General features: G+C 42.3%; 1 protein-coding gene across 1 annotated transcript in view; it reads right to left on the reverse strand.

Moving 5' to 3' along the window:
* The window catches only part of SDK1 (sidekick cell adhesion molecule 1), an 817,812-nt gene that overhangs the window by 525,976 nt on the left and 279,344 nt on the right, over positions 1 to 12,492 (reverse strand). The window contains exon 2 of the mRNA XM_060123048.1: positions 4,071 to 4,230. Coding sequence (XP_059979031.1) covers positions 4,071 to 4,114 — 44 coding nt within the window. The 5' untranslated portion in view covers positions 4,115 to 4,230. The remainder of the gene's footprint in view (positions 1 to 4,070; positions 4,231 to 12,492) is intronic.

The following is a 12,492-nucleotide window of genomic DNA, read 5'->3' on the forward strand; positions in this document are numbered from 1 at the left end:
CACGGGCCCAGCCGCTCCGCAGCACGTGGATCTTCCCAGACCGGTGCACGAACCCGCGTCCCCTGCATCGGCAGGCAGACTCTCAACCACTGCGCCACCAGGGAAGCCCTCCTCGCATATTTTTAAGTTGACACCAAAATTGTTCTATCATATAGAAGTTTAAATAGTTGCATATATAATAATGGCATAGTATATGTTTTAAAATAAAACGGTCACACACTGTTTTAAATGTATCCAATGGAAGTTAATATAATGATTTTGATATACACACTTTCTATTTCTTAAAAATGAACTGACAGAGGGCTTCCCTGGTGGCACAGTGGTTGAGAGTCCGCCTGCCGATGCAGGGGACACGGGTTCGTGCCCCGGTCCGGGAAGATCCCACGTGCCGCGGAGTGGCTGGGCCCGTGAGCCATGTCCGCTGAGCCTGCGCATCCAGAGCCTGTGCTCCGCAACAGAAGAGGCCACAACAGTGAGAGGCCCATGTACTGCAAAAAAAAAAAAAAAAAAAAAATGAACTGACAGAGCTTTCATACTGTTTCTTTTTACTCTTTGAACTTGAGTATTAAATCCATTTATCCCACAGAATTTTATTCTAATGTAACATTTTTCTATGTCTGAAAGATATTATTTATTACTCAACATACTTCTCTGAAATAAAAATATACAAATAAATGGTAATTTAAAAAGAATTTCCTTTTGTCAAAATGGTCTAAGCACTTAAAAAAAATTTCATCTGGATTACTTGTGGATTGTAATTATTATTACCACACAGCTAATGAAAACAACATCAATGTATTACAAATTTTGAAAAATAATTATTAAACATTAAAAACTTAGAAGGAGCTATGTCTCTTGAAAGTGTCTGTTTATTCAATTACTTCACATTTTATTGAATGTAAAGTTATTTACTATTAGAATGAACAGAACTGGGTAGACATTTACTACAAAAAGAAAAGAAGGTACTGGCCACATATCTGCATACAGTTAGTTTAAATCTAACGAGTACACGAAGACATGAACAAGTAGAGAAGAGGCTGTTGCACACCAGCAAGCAAAACACACTGAAGTGATAAAAATGCGTATGGATTTACAATAGCAAATGATATCTTTTTGCAAAAGTTAACGGAAGTGTCTTCCGAATGAATGAGAAAATACAAAGCACAAACTTTCCTATAGTGCATGGTCCTTCTACATCGGGAGGGCACATTGATCTGATGAAAATAAACAGAACTTTTCACCCCCTCCTCGTTGAGATCTATCACTGAAGCCTCCCCGAGCTCTTTTCACTTCTGGGTAGGTGAAACGAAGACAAGTGTGTTTCAGGGAAGAGTATTTCTCAAAGGGCTTTTTATTTCTAACACATCTTGAAAATTCTAATTCTATTATGTGGAAGTGTGTGTACACCACAGCGCATTCCACTATGTCTGCAGCCTGGATAAAACAAGGTGCCTCTTGCCCGCGGTAACTCTTGCAGATGTTTCTCTGCTTTGTTCTCATAAACGTTCCTTGAGGCACAAATATATACTTTGATGATGGCTGGAGAAGGGAAAAGGGAAGGTTGTTCACAAAAACATGGTACAGTTCTTGCTGACCACCCATACATCTGAATTAAGAAAACCCCAAGATTGGTCAAAGGATCCCATTTCTAGTGTCATACTCTGCCCTTAAAAGTAGTATGTATAGAGTGAAGGCAAGGAGCTCTTCTATGGGATGTTTAAAAGAGGCTTCTCCAAGCCCAATATTTTAAACTCTGCTTGTCTTGCACCCTGAAGGTGTGGTTTCACAGAAGACTCACTGGGAAAGGCGTGTCCTTCTTTTGAGAAGTGGAAGAGATAACACAAAGCAGGTATGAAAAGAGAACTGGCAGGTGCCAACACAGAAGCATGTTCTCAGGTAGCTCAATTTCAGAAAACATGCACGTGGAAACTGAAGATCTAAAAAACTGTTCCTTTGCCACTGTCCATGGCATATACCCCAGGTTTAAGACCACTGTTACAGATCACCCACATCACTACTTCTTTTTATGAGGAAAAACAATATGGATTCTTTTGAAACCTCACTTCCTTCTTCCTGGGGCATACGAAACATGGTATCATTTAGTTTTTATGAGAACCCTCTAAGGTGGGTTTTATTATACCCATTTTACAGATGGGAAAAGTAAGATCAAACTGGTTAGATAACTTGTCCAAAGTCAAACAGATAATAAGTTGAATAGAAGTATCTGAACTCAAGTCCTCTGCCATCGAAGCCCACTGCTCATAATGGTTCTCATTTCTAAGCTCACTTTTTTTTTTGCTTTCTAATACCCCTTCTAACAAACCAAGCCCCATGTCATATCATGATAAAATAGAATTTAATAGAATGTATTAACTGATTGCTGGTGGGCCAGAAAATATTAGAGCCTTTTAATGCTCACACCACCACAAATGAGGTTTGATCACCCCCATTTTGCAGATACTGAAAGTGGGGCTAACAGGCTTCTTGCCCGAGGTCATACCGCTAACACTAACTGGTGATGAGCTCAGATTCAAACGTAGGTCTGTTTGATTTCAACAAGCTCTTAACTATTATGATAAATTGTTCTCACAACAGCAGATCCTCTGACAGTACAGGCCTAATGATGAAAGAGGAGGACACAAACTCCTCTGTCTAAACAGGGCAGGTGGATAATGGGACTGGGCAAAGCAAGCAGGGCACAAGGTGGGGACCAGAGAGTGCTGAGAACTGGGTATCCATGCCTGTACCCCAGGACAGCACTGCCAGCGCCAGCTTCTGTGTGGGGCTGCAAACCCAGGAAGCCATGCCTGCTGACTGTTCAAGAGGGACTGAAAAGCAGATTTTTATGTGAAATCTTACAAGTGTTAAATTCTGGCAATCAATTAAGAAATATCTACTGTGCATATATCCACATATATTTTTAAACTGATACTTTAAATACCCATACCATGTTCCAGGCAGGCTGAATGTGGTTCATGGACCACCATATTATAACTTCTGAGGTAAAGAGTGCATGGTGGGCTATGCCCCATGTTGAGAAGATCATTACTCTATATAAAATATCTCTAGAGACTTCCCTGGAGGTCCAGTGGTTAAGACTTTGCCCTTCCACTGCAGGGGGCATGGGTTCGATCCCTGGTTGGGGAACTAAGATCCCACATGCCACGCAGCCAAAAATAAATCAAGAGTGAAGATTATGTTTAAATAAATAAATAAAAATATCTCTAGACAGCCAATTCGCTTTCTTATTTCATTTAAATAAGAGCAAGGTACTGCTGATTTCTGCTGATTTGGGGGCCTCTGGGACTGGTTTAGGCAGTTGCTAATTCTCCATCCCACTCAGAACTGGAGTATCCAGCATAATCCTCACATAGAACAGGAGGTAAAAAGATACAAAACTAGAAAAACATCAAGCACTGCAAGGAGGTAGGGCTGGGAAGCTGATCCTGATGCTTCCTGGGTGAAGCTGCACCTCAGATATAACCTGATCTCCAGTTTCCCCCATCTCTGTCCTCTGTACTCAGTCCCCAGTACCTAGCACATGGCAGGTGTTCAATACATATTCATTTTTCCTGCTCAGTGTAGACGCTGTACTCATGTCCATCCTCCCATAGTTCCATTTTTCCCCACCCCAACTCTGAAAGTTAGCCAGGAAGGCATTTGTTGACTAATCAGAGCTCCAGAAGCTATGACCTAAAGGTACCTGTTTAAGCATTCACGCTCCTCAGACAGGAACAATGCTGGCGGGTGGGAGAGCTGCCACAAGAAGTCAAATCTACCAGGCTAAAGCTGCTACTTGCATTCCTCTGTAACTACAGCTTCTTTGGTCTGGTGATTTCACTACCGGGCTTACTTTCACAAATATAACGACAGACTTCCTAAGTGTGCATACAACCTGTATCAGAATAGTAAATCACATTCTGATTATATGTTCAAATCTATGCCTTTAATCCTTAACGCCTTACAAATTAAATCCAATATTTCCCCCAGCTTGCGCTATTATGGCCAATAGGCAAAAATTCTAGACACATCAACCTGAAACAGAATCTTATTTTCAAGCAATCAATTACTTATATTCGCTGGTGTAGGTGGTGAGCTCACTGTCGTTGTGCATCCACTTGAATTCCAAGGGCCAGCTCCCTTCAGCGAGGCAAGTGAGAACGAGACGGTTCCCTTCCAGGTGAATCTGCGGAAGGCCCGGCTCTGTTTTAAAATATGGCACAACGTCATCTGAAATATTAAAGGAAAAAGAAAGAAAGGAAAAAAACTGAATGAAGTACACATGAAAATGTCATTCATCCAATTAATCAATCACTTGTTTAAACAGACCTAATTTTAAAAAGCAGAAACGATGGCTATTTGGCCCAATTAAGTAGCAAATTATCCTTGACCCCCTAGAAACCTGCAGTACCCTAGACAATATTTCAAAAGGCTGAATGCTCTATGACAGCACCATGTGAAAGCACCTGACAAGTTCATCCAAGTTATTTCCACTTGTGATTAATACTTACTTACGGCATACTGGGCAATCTCTGCTGATGCAAGCCTTGGTTTTAACTAGGCATTATATTCTCAAAGTAACAATCAAGGGTATATACCTTGGCTCTAAAAGAAAAATATAACCTTCACTTAGTTATTAAAAAAAAAAAAGGTAACTAGGATAAGCACATATACATATACATATAGATTAACACATATACATAAATGGACATGAATCATAATCCAGCTTTCATCTCACACACACACCGTCTCCTTCAGTGACATCCGGGGGCTATCACACTGGAAACCCATGTGTGTTCATACAGTGGAACAGCCTGCAGCAACAGGAACGAACCAACTATTGCTACACACAACACACAACACCACGGATGGAGACGTATGTGTACTGAGAGAAGCCAGACAGGAAAAAATTAGAGCATATGCTTCCATGCAAAAGTTCAGAAAAGTTCAAAACCAGGCGAAACTAGTCTGTGGTGTTAGAGGTCAGTCAGGGTGAGCGTTGTTACCTCTGGGGGATGGGGATGGTGGCAGGTGTGTAACAGGGCAGCTCGTGGAGAGCACATCAAGATCCATTTCTCAACATGGTTACACGGGGCCATTCACTTTGTGAAAATTCATAGAAAATCATCCTGTACCTGACTTGTGCAATTTTTGTATGATGCTTCCTTAATTTTTAAAAAGTGTATGAACATAGGAGACTTATTTGCAGTTTTAGCTCTATCATTTTTCTAATAAAATCCCCAGGGTACACCCGCATAATCCGGTGTGTCTATCCTTCAGGCCTCCTACCCTCTCGACTCAGGAATGAACACTCCAGCACACTCTGCTTTTCACTCTTAAGCCAGGCTAAGCCCTTTCTCCCTGGTGGGGGGGGGGGGGCCGCTTGCCTGTGTTCCTCCTCCACTCCGAGTGCTCCTCCCCAGCTCCCTGCAAAAAGCTGATGCATTCCCATCCTTCAGGTTCACCAAGCTCCTCCCACCAACACGCCCTAACAAACCGTGACTTATACCCAGTGGATTCCCATGCACGATCTCAATCACTTCTGAATTTCTAAACCAATGCCAGGAACAAAGTAGATACTGAATAAATATTCGTTCAATGAATAAATACAATAATAACAAAATTAACAGTAATAGCTAGTGTTCACTGAGTATCTACTATGCCGGAAACTGTTCCAAGTGCTTTATATGTATTACTTGATTTAATTTTCATGAAAGCCCTACAAAATAGATGCCATTATTATACCCATTTTACAAATGGGTAAAGAGAGGCATAGGGAAACTAACTTGTTCAAGGCCACCCAGACAGTATGTGGTACAATCATGATTTAAACCCCAGATAATCTGTTCCAGAATCCAGATATCCTATATATTATGACTCTAAATGTCACAGGTTTCTCAATAGAGAAATTTTCTTCTCAAGAATCCCTATCTTAATGGGACTTCCCTGGTGGTCCAGTGGTTAAGACTTCACGCTCCCAATGCCGGGGGGCTGGGGTTTAATCCCAAGTCAGGGAACTAGATCCCGCATGTGGCAACGAAGATCCTGTGTGTTGCAACTAAGACCCAGCATAGAATGAATGAATGAATGAATGAATAAAAGAATCCTTATCTTAACTTCAAATTTTTGATAAATTTGTAGAATTACTAAACTGGACTTTTAAATTACTGTATTTTTCAAATTAATCATCAAATAGCATATTAACAGTGCCAAAATTGAGACTGTTTTTACATTAAATTGTACGTATAGCTGGTTTCTTCTGTACTGAATATATAGAATTTAAATATAGAGTTTATTTTGCCATTGTGCTGATCACTGCATTCCATAATTGGTACATTGGTAATGCAATGTTACCAGTCTCTTACTAGTATTTATCCACATAAATAAATGTTAACGTATCTGTGAGTGTAGTAGGAGCCTGTAATAAGGAGATTTAACCGCCTCAATGAGATGCCGGGCAGGAGCTGAGAGCTGAAAGATCAGTAGTTGTTGATACTCCAACACACCACGTGCAAAGGCCCTGCGGTGGTAGCAAACATGGCGAGTAACCTTGGAAAGCACAAAAGACTGAAACACCAGCAGTTCTGTAGGTTCAGAGAGAATGACTGGAAGCAGGGCCTCGCAGGCAAGGCAAACACAAGTCTTCTTTCCACATCATCCCTGTGTGATTTTCAATGGTGCCCACTTCACATTCAAAAGCGTTCTTCTTATGTGAATAATAAATTATATGACCACCCTATTTCTAGGCCTTGGTCAAAAGTACTGTCAGTATAATTACGATGATGATTAGCTATTAATATAAAAGGACGGGGCTTCCCTCGTGGCGCAGTGGTTGAGATTCTGCCTGCTAATGCAGGGGACACGGTTTCGAGCCCTGGTCTGGGAGGATCCCACATGCCGCGGAGCAACCGGGCCCGTGAGCCACAACTACTGAGCCTGCGCGTCTGGAGCCTGTGCTCCGCAACAAGAGAGGCCACGATAGTGAGAGGCCCGCGCGCCGCGATGAAGAGTGGCCCCCGCTTGCCACAACTAGAGAAAGCCCTCGCACAGAAACGAAGACCCAACGCAGCAAAAATAAATTAATTAATTAATAAACTCCTACCCCCAACATCTTCAAAAAAAAAAAAAAGGGGCCATGTAGTTAAACGTTCATTTTGGATGCAACATGGAGAAGGAATTAAGAGGGGCCAGAGTAGTGGGAATAGACCAGTTAGGAGGTCACTGCAGTAACCCAAGGAAATGCTCTGAAAGGTGACAGTGGGTTGGGTCAAGGTAAGAGTAGTGACTGTGGTGGTGGAGACAGAAATGGATGGCTCTAAGACAAGATCTAGGGGGCAAAAAAGACTTAACGATGGACTGAATACGGGCGTAAAGGACTGAGAGGTTCAAGAAGGATTCTTAGATCTCTGACATGCACAACTTTCTGTTCAAGAAACGCACCTTGATTCTGTAATCAGCATGGGGCTACAGCACGAATAGGGCAGAGTAGGGCAGGGTTTCTGTCCCTTTGGAGGTTATAGTCTAAATCTGGCACAGGAATAGAAACGGTGAAGCGTCAGGCGCTGTGACCCTAACCCTAACGCAAAGGCAGGAAGTAGTCACCCCCGTCCTACCCCAAAAGTTCCACCTGCTTCTGTCGCACACCACCTACTCTAAGTTACAATTCAAGTGCATTCTCAGGTTTTGATTGTCAACTGGGTGTTGACACAATTTCCCCTTTTGCTATGTGCTAAAGTCACACACTCCCACGACCCACACAGTCTAATAAAGCTGAACTGTGATGGACACGGCTTTGATACCTCGGGACTGACTGCACTACTGGCTTTACTAATGCCCTGCCATGTGCACTATATTCAACAACAGAAAAAGCAATGCCTTCATATGGTTCCAGTGTGCTACAGGAGTGAGTCATTAAAAAAACAGGTATTTTTGAAAGAAAAAGGCTTCAAGATAGATGCTTAAGAAGCTGAATTTGGTTTTACAGTTGACAGAGCATCACTGATTTAATTCATGATGGTTCTGAATGTAAATAATACCATAATAATTCAATTTTTCCTAGAATTCATCGTTTACTAAACATGCCTACACCGTGTACAAATTATGCTGGGTACTGTGATCTAGTAGGAAAAAATATTTTCAAAAAAGAGAGGTTTCATAGGGCTGGCGAGCAAATACCTTGCGACAGTGAAGAATTACGGTTGGCGCTGACTTTGACGTTAGTTATAGGGAGGAGGGAGGGTAACTATGGCAGTGTTCTGGAATGCTAAGGGTCTAAGTTAAAATTACTGCCACAAGTGTTTTAACATAGATTAGCCGATGTGCAGAATAACATAGCTCTCTGAGCCCAGAAATATTTACCACTGAAATATACAGAGTAGATCATGAAATTAAGAGGGCCTAAAGGTAACAAAACATAAAAGCTCTGGGGAGAGAAAGAGAAACAGAAGGAATAGTATTCAGGTCTGCACAGACCCCTACAAAAGCACGTGATCTTTGTATATCTTAAATGGAACAGAAAAGAGTTTGAAAAGATCCATAAAGACAAAAATGACTGAGGTACCTCCGAGATACAATTATGAGACTCTGACCTGGGGACAAGTCAGTGGTCCACCTGATGCTCTTTGAGGTGTATGTGTGTGTGTTTTTCCCAAATAATAACTAATAGGAAAAATGAGCAGACATTAAGTATGCTTCTGTATTCTTACAATGAACATTCATGGAACCCTGAATGAATTACTAAGAAAAACTGTGAAATTTCCATTTTCACATACAATTAAATACAACATAAATCATTTATGAAAGAAAGAGTCTCGTCTGTTTGGATAATACAGATTTAAGGTCCATCCAAAGGAGAGGAATGGACTTGGTGTTCTCTCAAGACAACATCATAATTTTATGATGTATAAGTCACTTCCCTAAATGGATTTCTAAGGTTTTCAGATATAGTGTAAATGTATTTAACTTTACCTGTCCAATATGAAGATAGTCTTCTGCTCATCCAGAAAGGAACCATGACCCATTTGCCACAATAAAAGTCATTTCCATGGGGAAGCCAGAGGATAAGATGCTCTGAAGCAGAACCACGTCCTGGGGTTCCAGGCTTTCCTACCAGCAGGAAGAGTGGCCTTGCCATGGGTTTTAATTATCTGCTCCCAGTGGAATATGGAGGATTTATTACCAGATACTCCTTCGTGGCAGAATGGATAGGAATCACCTAGTCGGTGCCGGGAAAGTCAAACTTCAAGCGATTCTTGCGACGCTGCCAATGAGAGAACTTCAGCCACGACCGTCAATAATTGTAATCTGTTCCGTAACTTCCCCTCTTCTCCCCCATTTTAAAGTGATAACGAGTAAAGAAATAATATTAATCACTTCCACTTAGTAGAGGAATCAACCTACCACAAACAAGGGGGGGTCCAAAGCAGAGCAGCCCCACATGTTCTGGTGACAATAAACTTTAGTAAGCAATCATCATCAGTGCCATCAGCCAGGTGGGAGTCCAGCGGGAAGGGTTGGGAGTCACAGCACGTGGCGAGCACTCAGCTGGAGCAGGGCCCTGTACTACTGAACTCTGCTTTCTTGACGGCTGAATTTCCCAGGGCAGCTAATCTTTTGGTTTGAACCACTCATCTTCCCTTCAAAGCTTCTTTTATATCAAATTCAAACATTTTCATGCCCCAAGCTTATGAATTTACCACTAGCAGAAAGTTTTATTTTTCAAACCCCAGTGAAAAACAAAAGCACAGGGCATAATGCATCATTTGTGAACAGCTATTCTGAAAAATATGGGTAGAAGACTCCTTTTGGGTAAACACAGTCATTCAGATTTCAGCTGCCGGCAGGTCATAATGCACACCCATCGAAGCCAGGAATTTAATCTCACAGTATGTTGTGCTTTTTTCATAACAGCAGTATTAATCTTTTTAAAACAACTGCTGTGCATTGTAAATGTATTTCTGAGGTAAAATTTAAATATATGATTAGATATGTTCTCTTATAGTTAAATACGCAAATCTGGAAAGGTCTCACTACAATGCAGAAGGATGATCCTAGAAGATAACAGTCTCAGGACAAAGTCCTCTATGTGCTTTAGGACAGGCTGTTTCAACCTGCACTTCCTGTGAGCACCTAATGTAAACCCTTCGGTGGTTAAGCTGAAATGAAGAAGGAAAGGAGGAGACAAAGGAGGAAGAGGAAGAGACGGTGGCTCTATCATCCCCGCTAATTCTCAAGCTTCATTCTTCTAGCTTATCAGAAATATTTGTAAATATTTTCCAGTGATAGACTTTCAAATATAGTAGGATGTACCATCACATTCTGGGGCTAAACAAGTTAGCCAACTTCTCTGTATGTCACTTTATATATTTCTACTACTGCCTTGTAAAATGAATGCGAATCAGAAATTTCAGGGCAAAAGGTAGCTACAACTGAACAAACATATACAGGTCTGACTTCAAACATCAGAACCTATCACGATGACCACGAAGCACAGGGACACGGTGCTCTCCAGTTCTCACTCTCTCGTAAGCACTTCCGATGGGGCAGGACTGGAGGCTGGGCTGTAAGGCAGGCTTCCACCCTGCGCTGCAGCATCTCCGACCAACAAGCAGCCAGGCCCTCACCCCTTCCCAGCTGGCGGAGCTTCGCACAGAAGAGGGGACACAAGACTGAGGCCCACAGTGGCTCCCGCACCACATCACCAAGGCTCATCGTCATCCCTCAGGCACTTGCTGAGTGTCTCCTGGCTGCTCTGGGGATACAGCTCGTCCCTGTCCTGAGGGGTCACAGCCCAGGGAGCAAGAGGCTAGTCAACGAGCCAAGGGCAATACAGGAGGTGAGAGCACAGAGGCAGGAAGCCATTGCCTGAGAGGGCCCTTGATGAGGTTCAGGACCGAAGACCTCCCCGGCTGAGGGTCCGCATATCAGCCAGGACAGAAGCGGAAGGGGCGCCAGTGCCCAGAGCAAGCTGACAGCCTCGGGCTTCACAGGGGCTGAGGCCCCAAGGCCGTACGGAGCCACGAGGGCTCAGGTACATCTCCGTGCTGCTGCAGCTACGCAGTGGCTTCCAAAGGTTTCTGAAGGCTCGTTAAGGAACTGTCTCATCCCTTATGACAAGTGAGAATTTTTTTAGATCAATGCACTCCTCCATCCCAACTAAGAAGGAAACTTCTATGCGTCATCTGTTTGTTTGTGCCTGGGCCCAGCTGTGAAAGGTGAGCAGGGCTGCAGGACCGTCCTCGCAGGCCTGGAGAGGCCTCTGAGGATGAGGAATGGCCTGGTGGAGTGGCAGCGACTACTAAGCCTGCTTAGGGACGGAGTTCGGGAAGCCAGGGGACAGGACACCTGAGTACCCTATACGAGGAAGGAAAAGACTTACTGTTCATCCCTCTTGCAAGTGTCTGTCCCCCTGTCCTCTGGGGGGCACCGTAATCAGAGGCAGAAAGAAGATCAAACCATGCACCGCATATTCCTAGATCTCACGGTAAAGTCATCATTTTCTATTCAAAAGTGCATCTAGAAAGTGTGGCCAAGTAGCCGGTCTGCAGTGTTCTCTTGGTATTTGGTCTGTGTGTGTGAAAAGAGGAAAGCAGGAGGGGTCCCTAAGATTCCCACTGAACAGTACTGTGAACAGCTTGCCAATGCATTCAGTCAGGGGCAAGTCAAACTGATTATCTCTGTTTTCTCTAAAATCAATGTGAATTAACAGCATATTTAAGGGAACTCATGGGGTAAAACTACCCTCCCAATATTTTCCCCTAAGAAACCATTCAAGCTTTCAGTGAGATTAACCTACAGTGAAGCTGATGGTAGAAACATAAATGGTTGTATTTATGTACTGGTTTGATCCTGCACTGTGCTAATCTATTTCAGCATATAAATTAATAATAAGAGGCAGTGGAATAAAAGCAATTCCCCTATTTCTCCAAACTGCAATAAGCTTGCAGCTCTCCAATATTTTATTTCAAAGTACAATCACACTGAATCGTCATTTCTATGGTTTGCCGTTAAAAAGTATGACCAACCAAAATAAGAAGAGTTAACAGAAGTAACCGACATTTTTCTTGACTATGGTACAATATTTCTCTCAAATATTCTTTCAAATAATCCTGAAACTCCAACTCAGGTTAAATAAAAGGCCAAAAGGTAAAAGAAAAGAAACTCAGATGAGATTTATCTTTCCCTGATTAATGCAGACTGCTGAGTTTTTGTCACATGTGTACTGACATAAAAACTGGGATTCATCTGACAAGTACAGGTTTCTGGTAACTGACTATACTGCTGAACTGAATGAATAAGCATCTTCAGAACTCTAATGGAAAACTGATGAATTCATAAAAGTGCTAACAAAAGATCAAGATGGAAAAAAAAGTAATTACATGGGACTGAGTGACATGATGAGGATGATTGTAATTTTTGTGACTTTCTGTTGGAAAAAAAAAAAAATCCCACAAGGACTCAGAGGCAAAAAATATACAAATCAATTTTCACTGC

The sequence above is a fragment of the Lagenorhynchus albirostris genome, chromosome 15 (assembly GCF_949774975.1).
Source record: "Lagenorhynchus albirostris chromosome 15, mLagAlb1.1, whole genome shotgun sequence".
NCBI lineage: Eukaryota > Metazoa > Chordata > Mammalia > Artiodactyla > Delphinidae > Lagenorhynchus > Lagenorhynchus albirostris.